The sequence below is a fragment of the Glandiceps talaboti genome, chromosome 21 (genome assembly GCF_964340395.1).
Source record: "Glandiceps talaboti chromosome 21, keGlaTala1.1, whole genome shotgun sequence".
In the NCBI taxonomy this organism is placed as follows: domain Eukaryota; kingdom Metazoa; phylum Hemichordata; class Enteropneusta; family Spengelidae; genus Glandiceps; species Glandiceps talaboti.
Window position 1 is genome coordinate 2,378,060 of NC_135569.1, and position 23,138 is coordinate 2,401,197.

At 35.4% G+C, this 23,138-nt stretch overlaps 1 protein-coding gene across 1 annotated transcript; it reads right to left on the reverse strand.

Annotated features, from left to right (window-relative positions):
- Nucleotides 1-1,692: 1,692 nt before the first annotated feature.
- LOC144451111 (procollagen-lysine,2-oxoglutarate 5-dioxygenase 1-like) lies at nt 1,693-21,900 on the reverse strand. Its single transcript, XM_078141883.1, has 18 exons — nt 21,789-21,900; nt 16,562-16,665; nt 14,947-15,083; nt 14,249-14,363; nt 10,927-11,088; nt 10,102-10,165; nt 9,396-9,595; nt 8,818-8,949; nt 8,344-8,465; nt 7,302-7,403; nt 6,839-6,964; nt 6,104-6,236; nt 5,657-5,776; nt 5,078-5,146; nt 4,181-4,285; nt 3,066-3,212; nt 2,345-2,470; nt 1,693-1,868 (listed from the first exon to the last, which is right to left on the reverse strand). Exons 1-18 carry the CDS (start codon nt 21,886-21,888, stop codon nt 1,713-1,715), a joined length of 2,220 nt encoding a protein of 739 aa, XP_077998009.1. The 5' UTR covers nt 21,889-21,900; the 3' UTR covers nt 1,693-1,712.
- Between the last annotated feature and the right edge of the window lie 1,238 nt (nt 21,901-23,138).

Below are 23,138 nucleotides of genomic sequence, written 5' to 3' on the forward strand. Positions count from 1 at the left end.
AGTTCATGTACTTTGTGTCAATTGAGGCAGAGTCAATATATGTACTTTGTTTTAAGAAAGAATGCCAATCGGGGACAATTTCTCAGTGTACTAATCAAAGCTTTTTAAATCCTTCCATTGTTACCACCTTTGCCATATGAAAATCTGTTCCCACTGTCCTTTAGAAATAATAAAAGAAATTTAACAGTTCATGATTTTATTTTCAATGAAACCTACGACGTTATTTTCCTAAAGAGTTAATATAGTAAATTGGTGGCCATATTGGATTCCATAATAATAAACGGTGGCCATATTGGATTCCATAATAGCTATGGTGGCCATATTGGATTCCATAATAGCTACGGTTTCCATATTGGATTCCATAATAGCTACGGTGGCCATATTGGATTCTAAAATAGCTTCATTTTGATAACATTTTGACCTGTATTTCTACAGTGACCCTTCATTTAATTTCTTGATTTTACCTGATGGGTTTGAGTTACAACTAAAGTTTAATATTTTTGTTCTAGGAGCTCAAACTACAGTAATGTTTTTGTCCATTAGAGTTGTAAACACTTGTAATTATTCATTTTCCAAATAAAAAAAAAGCTAACAGCAATTGCAGTCACTTACCACTCTATGCAACTCTTGCAATAAAGTTCTGTGTTGAGAGTTAAAGTGACCATTCACAGCTCATTGGTTGAGGGAGGGCAAGCAAAACCCACAATATGTAAATTAGCATGTGACTTAATCGTTTACCTGACCACACATCAGAGCTGATTGGTCAAGGGAGCACCAGGTATATGTAAAATAGCAGGTGACATAGATTAACAATATTGCTCATTAGTCAAGGGATGCATGCATACACAGCATTTAGGCTTGACAAATTTGACTTTGGATTTGGACTTCACCATACACAGAGATACATAGAGTGGCACACGATGATTAGTAATTAACCCTATAAAGCCATAGGTCGAATGCACAATGTCGCACAAGCTCAACGAATATCGTTCATTTTATAGGTCAAAACCCCCTCCCCCTAAATGAACATTCACAAGTACGACATCAAACATTTATATATGATGTAAACTATGATGAAAATTGTAGCAGTCTCACCACTATGATTGATGTAATGTAAAAACATGATTGTAAACACATTATAATACTACCAGAAACCCAGCATCATATCTCACATTAGAAGTAAATTTTTATCAACTTATCAACATCTCAGTAGTAAATACAAAAGCTGTTATCATTCAAGAAGAGTTTTCTGTCGAAATTTGGTTAACAGTGTGAAAATGAAGTTCAGCAATCGCATTGACACCAGACCCTGTCACCCCTAAATGAATGAAGTTGACTTATTGAGCTTGTGTGACATTGTGCGATCGTTCCTTAGACATCCTATATGTATGGTAGAATATCTAGACACTAAGGACTAATAGGGTTAAACAAGTGCAAAGACTTTTTCTTCTCAAGTTCTTCATTTTGTTCTGATCATTTTGTTAGATACTATTTTCCAAACCTTTTTATATGGTAGTTAGTTTTTTTACACAAATATCCAACCTCAAAACATTTTATATTCATGTAACACTTATATGGGGAGTAGGTTTCCAAGAATAACATGTAAATTTAAAATGTTGACCCCCCCATCCACCCCCTCCCCCTGTCGCCATCCAACCCCTCCCCCCTGTCGCCACCCCCCCCCCCCCCCTGTTGCCAACATCTTCCGCTGTTTATGGATCAATGAATGAAACCATGATGTATCGAGTACCACTGGTTGTACGTAGGCCTTCATGGAAATGTGTAAGACGGCCAGGATGCATAAGACTATGTCCGACATCCAGTCCGATCACACTGCAGTTCTGACGTATGAATTTAGCACCACCACCCTGCAATAAAGTATACTTTGCTTCAATAAAAGGCATTCCGTTTTATGGCCACATATATTCATCAGTTTTCAAATTAATTCCTAAGTGCTTTTTGCCTTCAAATAAAACAGTTATGTTCTACTATTACATATGCATATCTGCTAATTCCCATAAGACAATGTGTGTCCATGGCAAGGACCGCCACTGAACAATGAATGATTGACAAGTTTCAATTCACTGTTGACACAATGCATGCCCATGGCAAGGACCCCCACTGAATAATGAATAAGGATATAGTTTCAACTTGGTATTCCTTGGCAAACAATCGCATGTAACATATTAAAGTGATGTAACATCATGGAATGACTCTCCAGAACCCCCAGTTTATGAAAATGACTGTCGTGGCAATCACCTTTAATTGATATCATACGACACAACACTAACCACCCCCACCCCGACACACACCCCCACACACACCTCCATACAGGCTTACTTACCTCATAATCTACTCCCCTTTTATTCAATGCTACATTAATTGTAAATGTAGATGAATCGTGGTGAGGACGTAATGCTGGCTGCTCATCTGGTCTGTATCTCACAACGAAGTTCATCACTGCACTGGCCTATTGAGATTTAAAAATAAAAAATAGATTAAGTTGTCAAAAATCCATGTTAATATAAACTGTTGGTTTAATAAGGAACTTGCAATCCAGACTGAGCAAGCTCAGATGCAAAGGACTATGGGATTATCTGTGGTTATCGTAATACCTAATCTGGAGCTACTGATAAAATAAACCTCCCACAATGGTCAGGGTAACTATGAATTGATTATTTGTGGTTGCAAACAATGTAATGGTATTGTTTACAATACTAATTGATAAGTATTTATTATCACATTTCCCATGATGCAACATTCAACATGGCGGGTTTGCAAGTTCCCTATTGTACACACAGTAGAGTGGCATGTCTAACAACTTCTGTGGTCTTGAAGTGATCTTGAAAAGATCTTGAAGTGAACTTGATAGATCTTGTATATTTGTTGGAATTTCCAATGTTTACACTATCTTGATCACAGGGGGTTAGATGTATACAACTGAGTGACCACTATCGCCTACTTGGGTAATCTACCACATCAAACAACAGCAGTTTCAGTTTGTGACTATCTTAGTAAACCAAGACACCGATTACAATCAGACTAGATATTTGTAAGAATTTTACCCTGGAGTAGTAGCCGGGGAACACTTTTTCTTGTACGGGACAAACATAGTCCTTTAAGAAAGTCAACCAATGCTGTTCAAAGTTTAACTGGTTCATGTGAATATCTCTGGTTGGAACGTTTTCATAACCACCTTGAAGTCGTGGATCCTGCAATATATAAAGCATTATAGATTTGTGATGAAAACATGACAATAAAATTCAGCAGCCATATTGGATTCTACAGCCATATCGGATTCTACGGCCATATTGGATTCTACAGCCATATTGGATTCTACAGCCATATTGGATTCTACAGCCATATCGGATTCTACAGCCATATCGGATTCTACAGCCATATCGGATTCTACAGCCATATTGGATTCTACGGCCATATTGGATTCTACAGCCATATTGGATTCTACAGCCATATTGGATTCTACAGCCATATTGGATTCTACAGCCATATCGGATTCTACAGCCATATTGGATTCTACAGCCATATTGGATTCTACAGCCATATTGGATTCTACAGCCATATTGGATTCTACAGCCATATCGGATTCTACAGCCATATTGGATTCTACAGCCATATTGGATTCTACAGCCATATTGGATTCTACAGCCATATCGGATTCTACAGCCATATCGGATTCTACAGCCATATCGGATTCTACAGCCATATCGGATTCTACAGCCATATTGGATTCTACAGCCATATTGGATTCTACAGCCATATCGGATTCTACAGCCATATCGGATTCTACAGCCATATTGGATTCTACAGCCATATCGGATTGTATCCTGTTAATTTAAAGTCAGAACTACTTGGCCAGATAACAAAAACAAATAGAATATTACTGCCTAGGCACATCATGAAAATAACGAACATTCGATTTCTTGGTTGACATCATAATTTCCACTCCACATGTTTCGCATGCATTACTATAGGCACATGTTAGAACAAGTCAATCGTTTTGTTCTATTTTGACCCTCGTGAGGTAAAATGGTGTTGCAGGTATTGAGAATGAAGAGACATGGTGTGAACAATGTGAACAAGACAAAGAGTATATCTTGCACTATTACTAACCAATGTAACCATTTCACTATTCATGATTAGCTGCATCTAGTATACTTACAGTATTACTACCATCAGACCATCTACCAAAGTACTCAGCCTCTTCTATCAAATGTTTTGCAAACGTTTCACTCATTAATGGAAAACTGTAGACATCGGTGCAGGGCTGTAAATAGTAACATCAATGGTTAGAACCAATTACAGGTGTGTGTGTGTGTGTGTGTGTGTGTGTGTGTGTGTGTGTGTGTGTGTGTGTATGCGTGCGCGCGCAAGCGTGTGTGTGTGTTGTTGACATCAGTGCAGGGCTGTAATAGTACCATCAATGGTTAGAACAATTTATAGGTGCGTGTGTGTGTGTATGTGTATGTGACCGTGGGTGTGTGTATGTGTATGTGACCGTGGGTGGGTGTGTGTGTGTGTGTGTGTGTGTGTGTGTGTGTGTGTGTGTGTGTGTGTGTGTCTGTCTGTCTGTCTGTCTGTCTGTCTGTGTTTATCTGTCTGTCTGTGTGTGTGTGTACACACAAATTATAAAACAAGAACAGTTCTACACCTTGATTTATGAATTGTTACAAATAAATCAAAGAGGCACAAGCTGAGATTTTACATTTTGGGGCGTGATTTTTGGGACGTGATTTTTCCTGCATATTTCAAACATGCTCACAGTTTTCTACCTACTGAAGCATACATCACCATCACTTGCAATTGAGTGAACTCAAACCTGGTATCAGGATATAACTGATAAATGATCCAATAATGTAATTTATTGTACTCATGAAAAAAGTCGAGGAAATCACTACCATGAAATAAACTGTTCTAACAATGCTAGAAGATAATTGTAATATCATAGAAGACGTCAACATTAACATAAGACTAAAATAGGTTTTGTGTAAGTATTTTCACATGAGTAGAAAATTATAAATTCAGGTTGTGCCACTTTGTGATTGACATTTTACGTTACCATAGTGATGTTTGTCTCAGGTTCTAATACGTTATTGTAACCAGGGTGGATATATTTCTGCTCCCAATCCTACAACAAATGTATAACACTGTGTCATGTTTATGTCTACAATGACATTTTACATAGCTTGAAATGTATACATAACACAGCACATAATATATTATATATATGTATATGTACGGTATATATTACATAATATATGAAATAGCACAAGCCATGAAAAACACGTATTACAACAAATCACATCACATCACATCACATCACACCACATCACACCACACCACACCACACCACACAACACATAATGTGTAAAACATAACATAACACATCACAAATAACACATAAAACATAACACATCATACATAACACATAACAGATCACAGATAACACATAACAGACAACACATGACAAATAACACATAAAACATAACACATGTAACAGACAACACATCACACATAACATCACAGATATTACACAACACATAACACATCACAGACAGCACATGACAGATAACATATAAAACATCACAGACAACACATGACATATATTACATACCAAATACAGTAAAATGTAACTTACAATTCTATTGTCATAAATCTGGTACATATCAGGGTGTTTCTGGGTCATGTACACTTTAAAATTCTCATTATCCAGCAGACGACCAAAGAAAACTGTGTTTATCACATACATGAATATTCCCTGAAATCAACACAGATATTTTGATAATGTACATTAAATAACTCCCAATTTGGACTTTTAACGCTTGTCATTATAATGTGAATCACTTACATGGATAGTCCTGACCGTAATAGCAATTGCTGTACAACCTGTTTTCGTGAGAAACAATGTTTTTGACTGATCTGTTTTCTGATTGGCTAATAACAAGGTGTTTTTGACTGACCTGTTTCCTGATTGGCTAATAATAAAAGATGTTTTTGACTGACCTGTTCTCTGATTGGCTAATAACAAGATGTTTTTGACTGACATGTTTTTTGATTGGCTGATAACAAGATATTTTTAACTGACCTGTTCTCTGAGATGACGACAGAATGCCATATCTGAATCTAGATCCGAGTAGAGATAGGAAGGTCTGTACTTCTCAATAGCTTCACTCTTTACTAAGTATATACTATTCAAAAAGGGTACATTCCATAAACCTCTGAAGAACAAGAAAGAAAGGAAAAAGAAAATGGGAAATATGAAATTGTAGCCCAACTACTTGGGTATAATTGGGGGCACCCTTTAGCGTACCTCTCCTGCTTTGGTGACATATTGTCATTGTTTTTCACAGTTGACATATTTTATACATGTACAGGAAATGTCTAATTTGAAATATTAATATATTATCTGATAGATTACATGATCTACCTTGGTTTTAATGTGACATTAAGCTGTGTTTATACGCTTTCAAATTTGATTGGTTTTTAAAAAACCCTTAGTGATTAAACTTAAGAATTTCAATCAATGCATGTATTTCCTGGCATTCAAATCGTCTTATGGCATTGTTACCACATTTTGTGTTCCAATAAGGATTTCCATGACTTGTAATTAGTTGTGTACATTATCTATTAAGTTACGATTAATCAACCATTGTGGGCAGTATACATGGAATAACATTGAATGAGCCACCGAGGGCAGCATACATGGAATAACACTGAATGAGCCACTGAGGGCAGCATACATGGAATAACACTGAATTAACCATTGAGGACAGCATTCATGGATGAACATGTCTTAAAACAAAAGAATTGATTAGCTTACCTTTTAGTTCCTTTCACAATATCAGTATAGTCTTCAGCTCGGGAATAGAAACCATCTTCACTTAGCGCACCCCAGAAGTTTGACCACAATTTGAATGGTCGGACAATAAGTGGAGCTACCACATTCCTGAGACAAAGACAACGAAAAGGTTACCCATGATTAGTCCTCAATGTAGCAATTAAGCAGGAATATACATGTATATATGTTACTCTCGGTATGTAGAGTGGTTGCCTTGGAAACTGTACATTGCATGTTTGAGCCTTACTGCTGCCATTTGTTTCTAAATGGTTGAAAATTTGAACCAACATTGTGTGCCAGTCGATCAAACTGCATCATTCAGATAAAAAGTTCTACTTTTGAGGCACATGTTACATGAACATCATAAAATATATAAATTGCTGAAAGCTAAACTTGACAATAACAAGGAATAAACATTAAACACTACAGTAAAAGTATATCTTACTTGTTTTGTTCAATCAGTATTTTCAGTGTATCTGGGTTGGTTACCATGGTAATTGAGTCCACTGAGAAGAAATATTGGGTCTTCAGCTGAAGACAATAATTGCTGTTAAGAGAAATTGACACAGAGAAATCAAATTAAAAATATCCACTTTGTGAAGGGCTTGATAAATTATAATGTCACTGAAAAAAGTTTACATGAAAAAATCAAATTAAAACATGTACGCTGTGAAGAAATTGACATAACCACAGTGAAATACACTTTGTTTAGAAATTGACATCAAACTAAAATATATATTTCGAAAAAAGATAAATTTGCAAGACACAACGTGTCATGCCATCCTACCAGCCTCCACTTCAATAGTCAGAAGAAATGGGTAATCACAGCTGAACATCGTCATATTATCTAATAGTCTATGATGAAATTGACATGATTGTCAAATTAAAATACATACTCCACCAATACATTGACAATTTCAGTAAGACTTCCATAGAGTCCTGACACTTTTGACATCAATCTGAGAATATTACATTGTAGATTAGAGCTTCTTAGGGTCAAATGTAGGAAAACAACAACACTTGTAAAGTTAGACTGCTTGGTTTAGAATATGTTTATTTTCCACTACAAGGGCCGTATTTCTGGTAAGTCAGACTATGTTTTACAGTGTACTTACAGGACTCTATTTCTGGTAAGTCAAACTATGTTTTACAGTATACTTACAGGACTCTATTTCTGGTAAGTCAAACTATGTTTTACAGTATACTTACAGGACTCTATTTCTGGTAAGTCAAACTATGTTTTACAGTATACTTACAGGGCTCTATTTCTGGTAAGTCAGACTATGTTTTATAGTATACTTACAGGACTCTATTTCTGGTAAGTCAGACTATGTTTTACAATATACTTACAGGGCTCTATTTCTGGTAAGTCAAACTATGTTTTACAATATACTTACAGGGCTCTATTTCTGGTAAGTCAGACTATGTTTTACAATATACTTACAGGGCTCTATTTCTGGTAAGTCAGACTATTACAGTATACTTACAGGGCTCTATTTCTGGCTTCATGATCACTAAGTCCATAGCCTGGTGGTAGTTCTCTGACTGAATGATACTGTGCAGTGTATTTATCCAAGAAGTCTAGAACACTGACTTCATGGAAGGTAACCTGATGTAAAATAAAATGACACAGTGGTTAGTAATATCTACAAAATACTATACATACACAGATAGTATGTAGTATATCAGTTTATAGGAATAATATATCTATTTCTTAAGTTTTTATGAAATTTAATTACAACTACTTCTTATTAAGTGTCAGACACATCTAATGCAGTGTTCAACTACACAAACTTATTTAGAATTATAACTGTATATCATCATGTACTATTTTTTTATTTGCACACACACACACACACACACACACACACACACACACACACTCGCATGCACGCATGGACACATGAACGCACACACCACACACACACACACACACACACACACACAATAAATATACTTACTGCATTGTGAATGAATAGATCTATCTTCTTTTTAGGATAATCCAATTCAGCAATATATTCAAGAAACTCGGCTGCAAATGGTGTTGATTCTTCCATGAAAATTCCTATTAGTACACTTGGGTAATCGTCCAGCTGAAAAAGTGGAAAATATTCTTAAGACTTGACGATTTTTCTCAAAAACTATATTTTTCACAAACACAACTCATCTAAAATGCAATTGTTTGCGAAGTTTGACTACAAAGATTAACTTAAAGGTAAAGTCCAGTCAGACTTGCATTTAGTACACTTGTATTGATTAAATACTGCTATCAACTGAAAGGAAAAGTTCAGTCAGACTTATTTCTGCCTTTAGTATACTTGTATTGATTACTGCTATCAACATATGATTTTGGGTAAAAAGATATCACCATGGCAACCTACTCGACTTTAAAATCTTGTAAAGAAGCCCTATTGTACTTGACATGTGTTTGGCTATTTTGGGGGTTTTCCTGCAAGGGATTCTGGGACAACCTTTAGTGATGACATCACATCTTGACACTCTTTGTATTGGTCAAAGTTTAAAATACTGACAACATTACCTTGGTATCTTTGAGATTAATCAAGTCTTCTTGACATGAAAGACAGCCACTCTCAGGAGTCCAGGAGTTGGCCAGGTAGTTACCAAGGTGATCTAAGTATACTTTGGCAGCACCGTTACCATGGACAACAGCTGGTACAGTTTTGTATTTCTTGTTATGTAGCATACTGTTTTTGCCTTCAAACATTAGTTTGACATTATCTGATAGAAGGAAAGCAAACACACAATTTTATTTATCATGACCTGTCTTTGAATTTACCGTTAGGTTTGGTTGTCAGATTTTTGGCAAGTTTTTTGTTTTAGGTATGATTTTCTATTCAATGCATGTCTTCTCTAACATTACAAATATCTTCTGGTATTGTTAGATAGTTGATTCTTAGAAGGGATTTCCTCAACTTGTATAAATACAATAAATTATGTCACCAAATCATATGAGACAGAGTTATATCTTAATATCAGGTATGAGTTCAGTCAATTACAAGTTATGGTTTAGTATATTTCAGTAAGTAGAACACTATGTCTTAAAATATTCATCACACTATTATGTCAAAAAATATATAAACTCATCTTGTTCCCTCGTAAGATTGCCTTAGCCTGCAATCTACGATATTTTAGATGAGTTCCTGTTGTCATCATATTTCATGTAAATGAGAGTTTACAAATTTACAATTTTCAAGTTTTGGGTGAGTGGACTTTCATCTACTTACCAGTCACACCATTTAAATTCTGGAAGATGACAGCCAGGTTGTCTAGTTTAATGTTTAGTTCTTTCTGTGGATTGAAATACATATTATGAGATAAAGTGGTACATATAACACACACAAAGGAGGATAGACAACTATGAAGACATACAGACTAGGATTTATAGATGTAAGGAAAGAAAGACTAACACAGAGATAGAAAACTATAACAAGACTGACACAATGAACTGACAGACAGACGTATGGACAGATGGACAGACAGACAGAAATACTGAGACAGACAGACAAATACTGAGACAGACAGACAGAAATACTGAGACAGACAGACAGACAGACAGACAGAAAGAGACAGACAAAAATACTGAGACAGACAGAAATACTGAGACAGACAGACAGACAGAAATACTCAGACAGACAGACAGACAGACATACAGACAGACAGACAGAAATGAGATGAGGGGAAATGAGGGTTAGGCTTTTCATCATGTATTCCAAATTATTACAGTACAAGAATCAACAACAAAATGAGTGTAAATGAAATTCATGAGTTCCTAAAATTTAAATAACTAATAGCAGGAGAAAAACTGTGCCAAATAAAAAAAAATGTTATCAACATCTACCTTTAAAATGTTGGGAAAGGATGATTTTCAAAGTATGTCATTGTACAGAATACTTCTGGCCTGCAGATGTTGACTAGCACCCTCTAGTGGCTAATTTATACAATCCGGTCATTTTAACTCATCATAAACAGCGCCACCTATCATACAGTGAACAACACCTGCTTATCAAATTCTGATGTATGTATTTGCTGGTTAAATCTTAATTACTTACTCTCAATTCTGGATCTAGATATATCTTAGTGTAGTAGAGTTGATCATCACCACGGTTACCAATTTCAGTCTTGGACACAATCTGCCAGATTTCTGGAGCATAACCAATAAACATTCCGGAATTCAGGTATGGCATTCCTTTTTCTACCTTGGGATACTGGTCCTATGGAAAGGAAAGAAATGAAATAAATTGAGAATCCATTTGATTACCATTTATGACGACTTTGCTCTGTAGCCTGTAAGTTATTATTTATGCCATGATTCAGTGCCCTCATATATCCACCAGTCAGGAAGTGACATTATTTTTATTGAGAATGACTGTTATATTTCATTTCCATATGTGTCAATGAAAATCGTTTTCTTTGTTTGTTCAGGATATTTTGAAGAAGGGTCCAAATATTAAATTCTATTTTTTTCATCGTAACACTTTTAAATTATGAGTCAGTCGGTCGGTTAAACATTTTCAAAAGTTAAAAAAAGTAATTGTATATGTACATGTTGGTGATATTTTAATTTTATATTTGTACTTTAACATTCTCAATGACTTAGAAATGACACTTTAAGTCAGAGGGAACCCTTTTATTTAAAGTTCCCAAATTTAAAAAAAAAATATTTTTGCACAGATATGTTGTTATGGGGTCGCCATTACTGATGTGAATTTTTCTTATCCTGCCATAGAGGGCATCAATTTTTTATAATTATTTCTCCAGCTTGAAGAAATATAGCGTCTGTCAGGTCATGAGGAATGAAGTACGGTGGCCTGACACAGAAATAGTTTATCTTTACTCCTTGCCACTTTATAATCCTTCCTAACAACCACAGTCCTAGAATACAAGGGATAACAATTTTGCTAAAAATGTCACTAAATCCTAACATTTTGAGTCATCTCATAGCACCAAAATGACAACTTACACTTTTTGTTTTCCAAAGTGACCCCCCACCCCCACCCGCATACCAATATAAATACTAATTCAAACAAGATATAGTACTAATCATATTTTCTAGACTAATATCCGGACACAAATATTAGAAATAAGTACTAACACATATGGTATAGTTGACTCACATAGGTAACATCCAAATATCAATGTTTCATTTTGTTCAAATAAGTCCAGCTGTTTCAACAAAGTTAAAATTTTTACTGGTAGTGGTACACTAATTACTGACTGATATCATCATAAATCAACTGCATGTGTTATTATTTCATTATATATTCATAGAGTAAATAATATTAATGTGCTGACCTCATTACGTGAAAGCTAGTCACAAATATTTGGAAAACTTTAGTTGAGTATTTTTTTCACCATCCTGTTTTCATTTGTAACTAAGGTTTTATGGGTGTTATCAAATTTCATGTACCCAGTACATGTATTAATGATTTCAAAACATGTTTTCTTTGTGCTATCAAATTTTGAATCTATAATTTTACAAATGCAGCTCTGTTTGTCTTGCATGTATTACAGTTATCATTTTTGTTCCCTTTAGTTGACAACAAAGTTTTTTTAAGGGATTTTCAAAAAAATATTGAAATTACTGCATTTGTTTTCATAAAATTACAAATAACCCTCAATGTTTTTGTTAAAGTTGGAGAAATTAATCAGGAGTTGCAAACCAAAATTATACACAAAATATGATAATTTTCAAATGCACTGTGGGATTATACAAAAACTTGTTATTCCAATTTCAATCAAAATAAATTAATATTAACAGAATAGAGTTACTGGCTGTATCCAAATTATCATAAACCAAATTTGTGATATTTGCCAAGTTTCCATATGGCGTGAAAATTACACATTTCTTTAATAAATTAATAATATCATATTATTGTGTATTTATTTTGACACATGAACAATTTGGCAGAATAGCAATTTGTACATGTCATGGCATATTTTAATTTGGTGGATAGTGAAAGTGGAAATGAAACACTACTTCCAATAACTCATCCGGTAGACCACATCATGTGACATGTATTCAGTGTAAATGTTGATCATAACTAAATATTACCATATGAAACCTTCGTACTACATGTCTGTGTCTGCAATTTTTGAATGTTGTAAGTTAGGACTGTTAGATTTTAAAGCCTTTTGTTTATTGATACAATCCGACATTTTTTAATTCACTTATCCGTTGTAATATGCATATCGTACGGAAAGTATGTTAGTGGGACTTATTTCAGTGGAAATAACTTTTACAGTTAAAAGAAGTCCTACTACAATAAATATGACTACAGTATTGTGATTTCAGAGTCATTCTTTCACGACTACTCAACTACAAAAATATGCACAACAATGACGATTTTATTTGATCAAAACTATATTAGATTTTACTTTTTTTTTGAATACTTTGATATAAATCACTTAATATGAACTATTTACGAGGATTCACCTCAAAAATTCATTAAAGAATGATAAAAATTATAAAATTATGACAATTTTTATCATTCTTTAATTAATGTTTGATAAAAACAGAATTTATTTTGTCAGGAAAATATGCTGGTACAAACATGTCTATATCTCTCAGTTCATGTACCTGCAATAAAATTTGACCTCATGCTAGAGGGTCACAATCAAACAATGGTGTCTGCTTTTTTCAACATGCATGCCTACAGTAATACATGGTGTAGTGCGTGGAACAGAAGTCATGGTGTAGTGTGTGAACTGAAGTCATGGTATAATGCATGGAACTGAAGTCATGGTGTAGTGTGTGGAACAGAAGTCATGGTGTAGAAGTCATGGTGTAGTGCGTGGAACTGAAGTCATGGTGTAGTGCATGGAACATGAGTCAAGCTGACAACCAAAAAACTATCAGAACAGAAGAGCAGACAAACAAAGCTCTCTCGATAATCACACTTCAATTTCATATATTTTATTTACTTTTTATTATTTACTGAGTAAATGTGAACAATACCAGTGCCAGGCAGACTAACAGGAAAGCCCAGCTGGCCAATCAAATGGTTCAGTGCAGCTGAGTAGAGAAATAACAAACAAACTACATACAACTGAAAAAGCCAAAACTGAGGCCCTTTGTTATTATCTCATAATGACAGAGAATCTCTACAAATGTTACTGTAATACTGTTTCCTGTATATTTCATCATTAGTGTAGGGAACCAGTCAAAAGTTTTACGGAAGTCAGGTAGACTTCACCTCATACTAATTTGACCCCACCACCCACTCTGTCCTATGAAAATAACACAATAAACCATTGAAATATCTGACACTGGGAAAGGTCTATGCAAACAGCATTACATGATAATGTAGGCGTTAATCGCAGACAGTACTAAATGGATATAGTACTAAGCAGGAATGTGTTAAAGTACCTTACCTGTAAACTTGTATCAGGCCACAGGTAGATTTCAGATGAAAACACAACTCTGGTGTCCATCTCTCTGAACCGCTTTAGTATCTCATCCGGACCAGCAGTAAATACCACATCATAACTATAAACAAATACAGTACATTACAGTCTGTAAAATAGATATAGTTCCATAGACACACGATAACTTCCACCACTGTGCTACACACTGTATTAAAGTGGCCATATGGATGAGAATTTTGCATTATTTTGCATTATTTTTTCAAGTAGAAAAACATGGTGAAGCTGTTTTATCAAATAAAAATCCAAAATAAATACCAAATTCTCATCCATATGGCCCAATGTCTGAATTCCTCACACTTGGATTACTACTATCTTATCAGTGAAGACACGAGGATCTTGTCTGTATTCATGGCAACAAGATCTTTCTCATCTATCTGAAACCACAACTAAATCTTTCTCAACTGTCAGTAACCATGACAACCAGATAATTCTCATCTGTCTGTAACCATGATCACCAGATTTTTCAACATGTCTGTAATCACGACAACTAGATCTTAGTCATTTCTGTAACCATGACAATTAAATGTCACCTGTCAGTGGCCATGACAACCACATTTTTCATGTGTCAGTAACCATATCCTTCTCTCTGTCTGTAACCATGACAACCAAGTCACCTGTTACTATGACAACCAATTTTTTCTCACCTGTCTGTAAACATGACAATCAGATCTGGATCATCTTTGTATTTTTCCATAGCAGCTTTCATTAATTTGATTTTTTGTCCACCACCAGTAAACCTAAGCATATCTCCACCCTTCCATTCTTCTCCCATCCCCAACACCTGAAATATTCAAATATACTGTCGTCAGTAGTTTCAAGAAAACTTTATCATTATGTAATACTGTTCAGGGTGTACGATATTATGAGTACATTATCATATCTAACAAAATAATCAGTTCCAAAAATATTACAGTTGCATCTAGTACAGTTTTAATCCTTGCATGACAGAGTAAACTTTTGACCTTTGATCCCTGTATGACAGGAAGAACTAAACGTTTAGCTTGCAGGGGTACTTAAGTTGTAAACCTTATGTGAGTTGAAATGTTACATAAAACAGTAGGACCATCACGTAATGTCTACATTCCTAACACGGCTTTAGTAGCAACAATAAATCTAACTTAATGAACTCACTCTCAATAAAATATGGGCCAAAATATTCAAAAGATTTTATAATTCTTTTGATGAAATAAAATTCCTAGAATAAGGATACCTCAGAAAGCTGAAAAATTATGTGATTGTTCACCACTACACATACTTTCAAAAGTGTTGCCATCATTTTTTGACCATTTCTTTTGTGTATATTGTATTTTGCCAAAACACAATAAACCCGGTCGGCAGCTTGCTAAACGTCTGCTATTTTCCATAAGTGGTGGTTGAGGCCGTCCATTACCAACACCGTGCAGAGGTCCTCGTAAACATGAAGTTTATTTAAATGTATTTCATTTTGGGAAGTGAAAATACAAATAAGATGGACATATTATGTTTGCAATACATTCAGTCCTTGTATTCAAGAGATCTGAATGTCAAACTGTATCTTTTGTCTTTATGGTTACATTTCCATAGAATAGACTTACTGTTTTTAGGATAATTTCCTGATTGTATGTGTATGTGTGTGTGTGTGTGTGTGTGTATGTGCATGTGTGTGTGTGTGTGTGTGTGTGTGTGTGTGTGTGTGTGTGTGCATGTGTGTGTGTGTGTGTGTGTGTGTGTGTGTGTGTGTGTGTGTGTGTGTGTGTGTGTGTGTGTGTGTGTGTGTGTGTGTGTGAAAGTACCTTGTAAAGATATATCTTAAATTCATACATTCTTTCAAAAGCTTCTGAATATGTAATTTATGATTACCCTTGACCTCAATCTCAACACTGGATACGTTCCTCATTGATTAACTGACAAAGTAGGCCAACATTTATGACTGACAGTTGACCCAGATCATAACATTGAGAAAGTGTAAGGAACATGTACAAAATTCAATTACACTTAAAACAATAACCTTTGACCTTGGTGACAACACTGAGAAAGTATGTGATTGGAGAAAAAAGTACTATTTAAGTTACATTTACAACATTGACCTTTCACCTTGCTGCCAACCAAAAGAATGTTTGTGATTGGACAAAAAAGTACATGCAAAACTTCAATATGTATGTATGAATTTAAGATGACCTTTGACCTTAATATCCTCAGTAAGACCATCTGTGATTGGTGAATGATTTATTATCCCCCAAATGTTAGCAAAAATTTAAAATATTTGATACAGTTACTTACTTCAATGTAGTCTGCCAGGTCATACTTTTTAGCTGACCTTATAAAACGTTTATATCCATCTGTCTCATCAGTTGCTACGGTTAGGACTACAAACTTTTCTTTCCCTGAAATTGAAAAACAAATGTTATTCAAAATGTGCATAGAAACCTATCAATTGGAATTTTGTTTCATTTAATTTCATATTACTGGAATAATTGAGAATAACAGTGAGACAGAACCCAATGGTTTGAGAATAATAGTGAGACAGAACCCAATGGTTTTGTGAATGTAGGTATTACATAGTATATTTGCACAAGAACTTCTTAGGTTCTTCACAGCAAGTAAAAGTACAGTAGTAAACACCACCCACACACGGGTGCATATACCCACAAACCCCCAACCCCAGTACCACTCTAGCAATCATGTCCTGGGGTTCTGTTATTTACTATTTACTATTTAGTACATATGTGTGTCCAGAACAGCAAATTTGTGACCTCCAAACACCACTACTGTGTGAATCGATGCACATAATCAATGGTTAAAATGTGTTATGGACCAGTAGCCCTTACATATTTGAAAAGAAATGTATACTTGATCACTTAAGGAGGGTCAAATGCTATATGCTCTTTTGTGTCAGACCTTTTTTCTTTCACCCCATTACTCATTCCACCCCACATTACAGTATAAATCAAGGAGATGATGACAGCTGTTAGCATATGTTTAAGAATAATGCAATATTGGTTGATGAAAAACCACAGGGACACGTAATCTACCTCTGGGACATGTAATCTTGCTTGAATAATGTTGCTAATAATGAATAAACACAGTGTACAGTATATTGTCCCCTCTGTACATGTACACTCATACACTGACCACAATTCTAGGATTTATAGCAATCTATTAATTAATGCAAAGTTGATAAACTCTGATAAGACAATGATAACTATAGGAAATAGGAAAAAACAGTCAGAGGAAACAATAGTTATAATGACAAAATTGAAAACTCATTTGAAATATAGAGAAAATAAGAAAGTAATATTAGATATCCAGAAAATTACCACAAAAACATGAAGTACTCTTCCTGTTCCCTGTGCACATACATACATGTACATTGGGGAGCAGCATTTCTCTTCATGTGAAAGTATTATTATGATTTTGTCATTCAAAGATTACTAAAGCTCAAGGATGGTAGAACACTTATAAAGCACGGTAGAAACCTGCCAAGCATGGTGGCCTAGAAGGCAAGGATGGTGTGTGTGCGCAGTGCTTTCTTTAAAGTGAGGAAAATACTGATATCCCTGTGACTGTGACAATGAGTACATTCCAAATGACTACCGGTACTGATCTGGACTTGAAAGGACTAGCCTTGGACAATATCAATATATCAAAATATCAATTTCAAGAATTTCAAATAATTCCCTTGAGAGTGTGAAAACCAAGCTATGTGATGACCTTAGGATTTCAGCTGACTGGTCATGTCCACCTGTACATGTCTATCACAACATTGTACATAGTGACTGGTCATGTCCAAGTACACATGTCTACCACAACATTGTACATAGTGACTGGTCATGTCAAAGTACACATGATGTCTACCACAACATTGTACATAGTGACTGGTCATGTCCACGTACATGTGATGTCTATCACAGTTGTACATACAATCAACAACCCTGTTGAAGACAGTACACAATAGAAGTATTCACTTATAAGTTATTAGCCCTCTGGGTTTCCTTTCTGACAAACTGAGAGGTCGTCCATGGAAGGTCAGCATGGAAGAACTTAAAGGTCGACAAGTCACATTTATTGGTGGGAGTTTTTAGTGGTATTTATATAGACAGACAGTCCCATCCTACCTTTAGTATACATATGTCATCATTAACCTCAATTGAACTTTGTGTGTACGTGTATATGTGCACCACTTCAACAGAGGAAACCAACAACCTTGTCAATAACCAATCCCATTCATTCATTCATTCATTCATTCAAACCGGAGGTACTAACACTGACAGCCAACAAGAAATGGAATTCATTCATCCTTGTCCTCTCGGTCAAAAACTAAAGATGTCATCTACTTTACTACCATTCTCAGTAACTACTTTGGCCAGACAATAACAGAGGTGTGAAGATTGAAGTTATTGTTGTTTGTGTTTTAACTTATGATTCATCCAGATCAACAATTCTGTCCACGTCCTCATTCTACTCGTAACGATAACTTAAACCTTGTATTGAAGTTATAATGAGGTGTAACTGTCTGGCTTGTAGATAATTTAAGTTACTTTTCTGTCATTTGTTCATCTCGTAACTGGTAAAACTCTTACCAGAAATTCAGCTACTAGTACTAGACAAGCTTTGTGTACCTAAAATTGTGAAGGTATTAAAACAAGACTTATATCTATGACCTAAATACAATTTAATAGATCCCATACAAGGTACATGTACAGTGGTATGTGAACGAAACTCTGTACTATGTCACCAAACTATAGTTATAACCCCAACACACCACCAAGTTTTCTAATCTGCTACGCTCCACTGCCAAAGCACTCAACTACCAGTATCTCATTACTATGCTCTTGACAGTCAGTTTCCTATTCAGATGTTAAAAGCCTAAATTCCACCCTGTAGTTTGCATACATTTATACAAACAATGCTGAGTTCTCCTGAGGAAAGAATTCCTATGCATAAAGCAGGGGCCTGGAGATTAGTATGTATGCTATTATGTAATAGCATTTCTTTAGACTACTATAAACAAGTTGAGACTGTATAGACTCAGCAGCAAAATGGTGGAAAGCACTTCTCTAGACTATTATTGTCTGGGACCTATAGAAATGTAAGACAATTTGTGTAACAATGGGAAGCACAGTAAACAAACAATAAGTTAGATATTAGAAATTTGGATACAAAACTCAAAAAAATGATTGAATGATGAGCATAATAAATACACTGATATTAAAGTTTAGGGCTTTATAAGTACAAAAAGCCACATACAAAACAAATTGACATTACATGTAAAATACCATATTACCCCATTATGAAGTCTAGCCTCATTTTAGTTGGGATTTTAAACACACACATGACATACTCTGTTCTCATCACTCATAAGACAACATTTAGGGTGATGTGATGATCATTGTCTCTGAGGTGTATTCTTTCATAGGTGACATATACAACTAGTTTTGAAAACTGAATTATTGTTTTTTGAAGTGTTTATAGAATTGAGAACTGAAATGTTGTGAGAATGAAGGATGTTCATGGATGCTGGGTTTATACATACAAATGAAAATTTCTACTCTGGGTCAAATATTTTTGGAACCGAAACCCAAATTTTCTCTGACATATCGGGATAAATTACGGGGTAAATTACAATGTCTTTTCTGAGATACATGATAATAACCCATTGTCATTCACCCCCCCCCCTCCCCACCACCCCTGACAATGTTGACAATGACATCAAATGAAATTTGGGATTCACTTCAAATAATGTTTGACTGTGAGTAGAAACACAGGTAGGTGTCAACAAGTAAACAGACATCTCATGTCTATATCAAATATTTGATTACTGAGGTCGTATACTGTCATTTCCATTGAAACCAGTGTGGCAGTGTGTTACTGACAGGATATACAAGCAATTGTTGTTTTGAACAGTTTCCTGAAAATACAGGAAACCCAGATTTGCTGCTTTTTTAATTATAAATACTTTTTGAGTTGTTGTTGTAACAAGACGACTGAGATATATCAATGGATCAAGATATGACAACTCAATGGAAAGGTAAATGTATGAAATATGGCACCTTGTCATATTAAATAAATAATTATATATTTATATCAAACTGTGAATCCATTAATGTGTTTATGAGAAACTAAGCTCCATTGTTTTCAACTGTAAATCAAGAGTAAACACTGTCAGTGTAATTTTTGCCCTAACAACACTAACTCAAATGTAGACTGTAAGATACATTGTGTTGTTATGCAAAAATTAAGTTGCAACATTTGTCATTTGGTTTCTTAATATAATTTTGATGCATGCAATATAAAAGACCCCTTTCTTTTCTTTTTCTTTTCTTTGTGGGGGGGGGGGTTAAAACCCTTTTCAGAAAACCAGAGCATGGAACCCATTACTTTGCCATGGCCTAATTGATTGTCAATTGATAATCTAATTAATTAGTCAGCTACATTATATTATGTAAATAGGTTATGAGTGACATTATAAATATACATGTAATTACACAGACCAGCTTAAATGCTGTGGTGGTGAAATATTTTGGAAAAGTTCTTCAATAAAGGAATTCCTCTAATACATTTGTTTTAAAAATCTCCTGCATTTCTTTGCTTACAAAAATATATGTTGATAGTGTTGTGTCAAACTGTACTAAATGAGTGGGATTCCAAAACTGAAATGTCAACAACAAAACCACAAGTTATATTTCATTCAGTCATTCTCTTTCTGTCTATTTTAGAGTATATATTAACTTTTGATTCTTACAACAAATGGACACCTGTATCCCCTCCCACCCATAGTTACATAAAATAGTGTTAAATATTAAAGAGTGGGTGAATACTAGGACGATGTCCCGTTTTAAACGTGTTTTTTTACATCTTGACGACCAGGTAGTGACTGTAAAGCCATACTGTGATAGTGTAAACAAAAATTTGCATGTCTGCAAGTCCACGAAAGCCACAGACAGGCTTCATCATGGATTCGACGACAGACGACAATAAACTGTCGTTTCGACTTCCGTATTTACAGCGCATCGCATCTTTCGTGAGTTTTGGAAGTATGGGCATAATGCTTTTGGGACGCTAGGCGTAAAATAATGGCCTATGATAGGATGACTTGTGGACTGTAGTGTAGCTAGCTTTAGCCACGTAAGCATTAATGAATGTATTAGGTTTCCTGCAGCTGGGAGCAGCGTGATCCTGGTCGTTCCAGTGTGTTTACCTCATTCAATCCATTGCACTCTCAGCAAACGATCGTGTCATCTTAAAGTTCAAGCTTGTAAAATGCTGTGATAACAACTCCGATCGTTATAGTATGGGAAAGTAAGTAAATCGTCATTTATGCTAAGTTTCTGAGTTACAATGAGAAAGTTTACGGCGTTCCCTTCCATAATCCAATCACAGAAGTGTGTTACGTTACTTCGAGAGTCTAGTACATTCTATTTTCACAAGTTCCGTGGTCTATTACGACGATCTTCAACTTAAAACACGCTTTTTCTTCACTCTGGGTGATAGGTGGTGTGTTACTTACCTTCGTCAGCTGCAACGATTGACTGTCTTACTACCAAACAAACAGTAATGAGGAAAAGAGCACAGAGAGACTTCGCGGACACCACCTCGTACTTCGCCATCTTGAGCCTGTCGTGGACTAAACCACTTTGCTACGGGTGCCTACTTTTCTTGAAGGAAAGGCGTCAACACGTACACAGAGGGCGTTGTTCATGCGGACAATGGGATCGGAAGCACGCAGTGGATTGGAAGTTGAAGGACCGTCAATTAGTTTAGAGAGTAGCCGGGGGCAGAATACTGAGAATAGTACATCAATAACAATAGAGAGAGGAAACCCCTTTATTTCTAGTCTATACACTCTGGGCCTACATAACTCGAAATAGGAAAAATGAGAAATGCAACTATTCTTTAACATCTCCAGCTATTTCGTGACTACACACGGATGGACCATTCTGTTAGATTTACTGCAAAGTGGACAGGTGTGATGAAGAAGAACAAGTTATTTGTTCGAAACCTGTGTTTCTAACTTCTTCATGATGTATACATGTTGCAAGAGAAAGAATTTTTACATTATAAGCAATGTTTACTTTGGCGGATTACTATAAATCTAAAATAGCAGCAACCGTAAACATTTGAATGAAGATATTATGCTTACCATTAATTTTAAAAATTCTCCCGTGTGAAACATAAACGGCACATTTGTCCGTCCTACTGCTGGTGATAGACCTAGGATCGCTTCAAATGTTCAAGTTTTGACCAGTGCATAGCTGCAGTTTATCACACAGAGCACTTTGTACGTAGTAAACATCGACACTATACATGCTATAGGCTCGTAACTGAAAGTCAATATAAAACGAAGTCAGAATTTATGGAAGGGGGTTGGGGAGAAAATATTTTGGTCAATTTTTTGGGCAAGCCTCTCCCCCTTCGCACTCTTACCGTGCACATTTTCATGCCCCTCCCTCGAAATAAACACAATAATTTTTCTGAGGACCCCTTCAAACCCCGAATATTTTTTTCCACCCCCCCCCCCCACTTCAGCTATGCTTTATATTATTTTTAATTTATTTTATCTCTCCTCAGGTCCCTTGTAGCTTTGTTTTGTGACGGTGTTTGGATATTAATACTTTCCCTTTAGATAGGCCCAACGTCTGGCATAACAAAAAAAACGTGTGGAACCGATTACGCTCAATTTTAGAATAGGTAATATGTAATAGTGTGATATTAATTTTCATATGTGAGTGTCTAGTTCAGGTAGTTATGTTTTCCGGGTTTTTTTTCCATATGGTCTCTGTGTTAATGGTTTCTTCTCACCAGATGTACAGTCATTACAAATTGGAAGAACAGATTTATATTGTCTTTTGAAGTTGAT

What these genes read in the sequence shown, in the direction of transcription:
- LOC144451111 (XM_078141883.1), bottom strand. Translation starts at nt 21,888, where the DNA reads ATGGCGAAGTACGAGGTGGTGTCCGCGAAGTCTCTCTGTGCTCTTTTC. An exon ending in ACCTGGCAGACTACATTGAA is followed by an intron (nt 15,084 to 16,561) that starts GTAAGTAACTGT and finishes TGAATATTTCAG; the next exon opens with GTGTTGGGGATGGGAGAAGA. An exon ending in ATTGTCATGTTTACAGACAG is followed by an intron (nt 14,364 to 14,946) that starts GTGAGAAAAAAT and finishes ATTTGTTTATAG; the next exon opens with TTATGATGTGGTATTTACTG.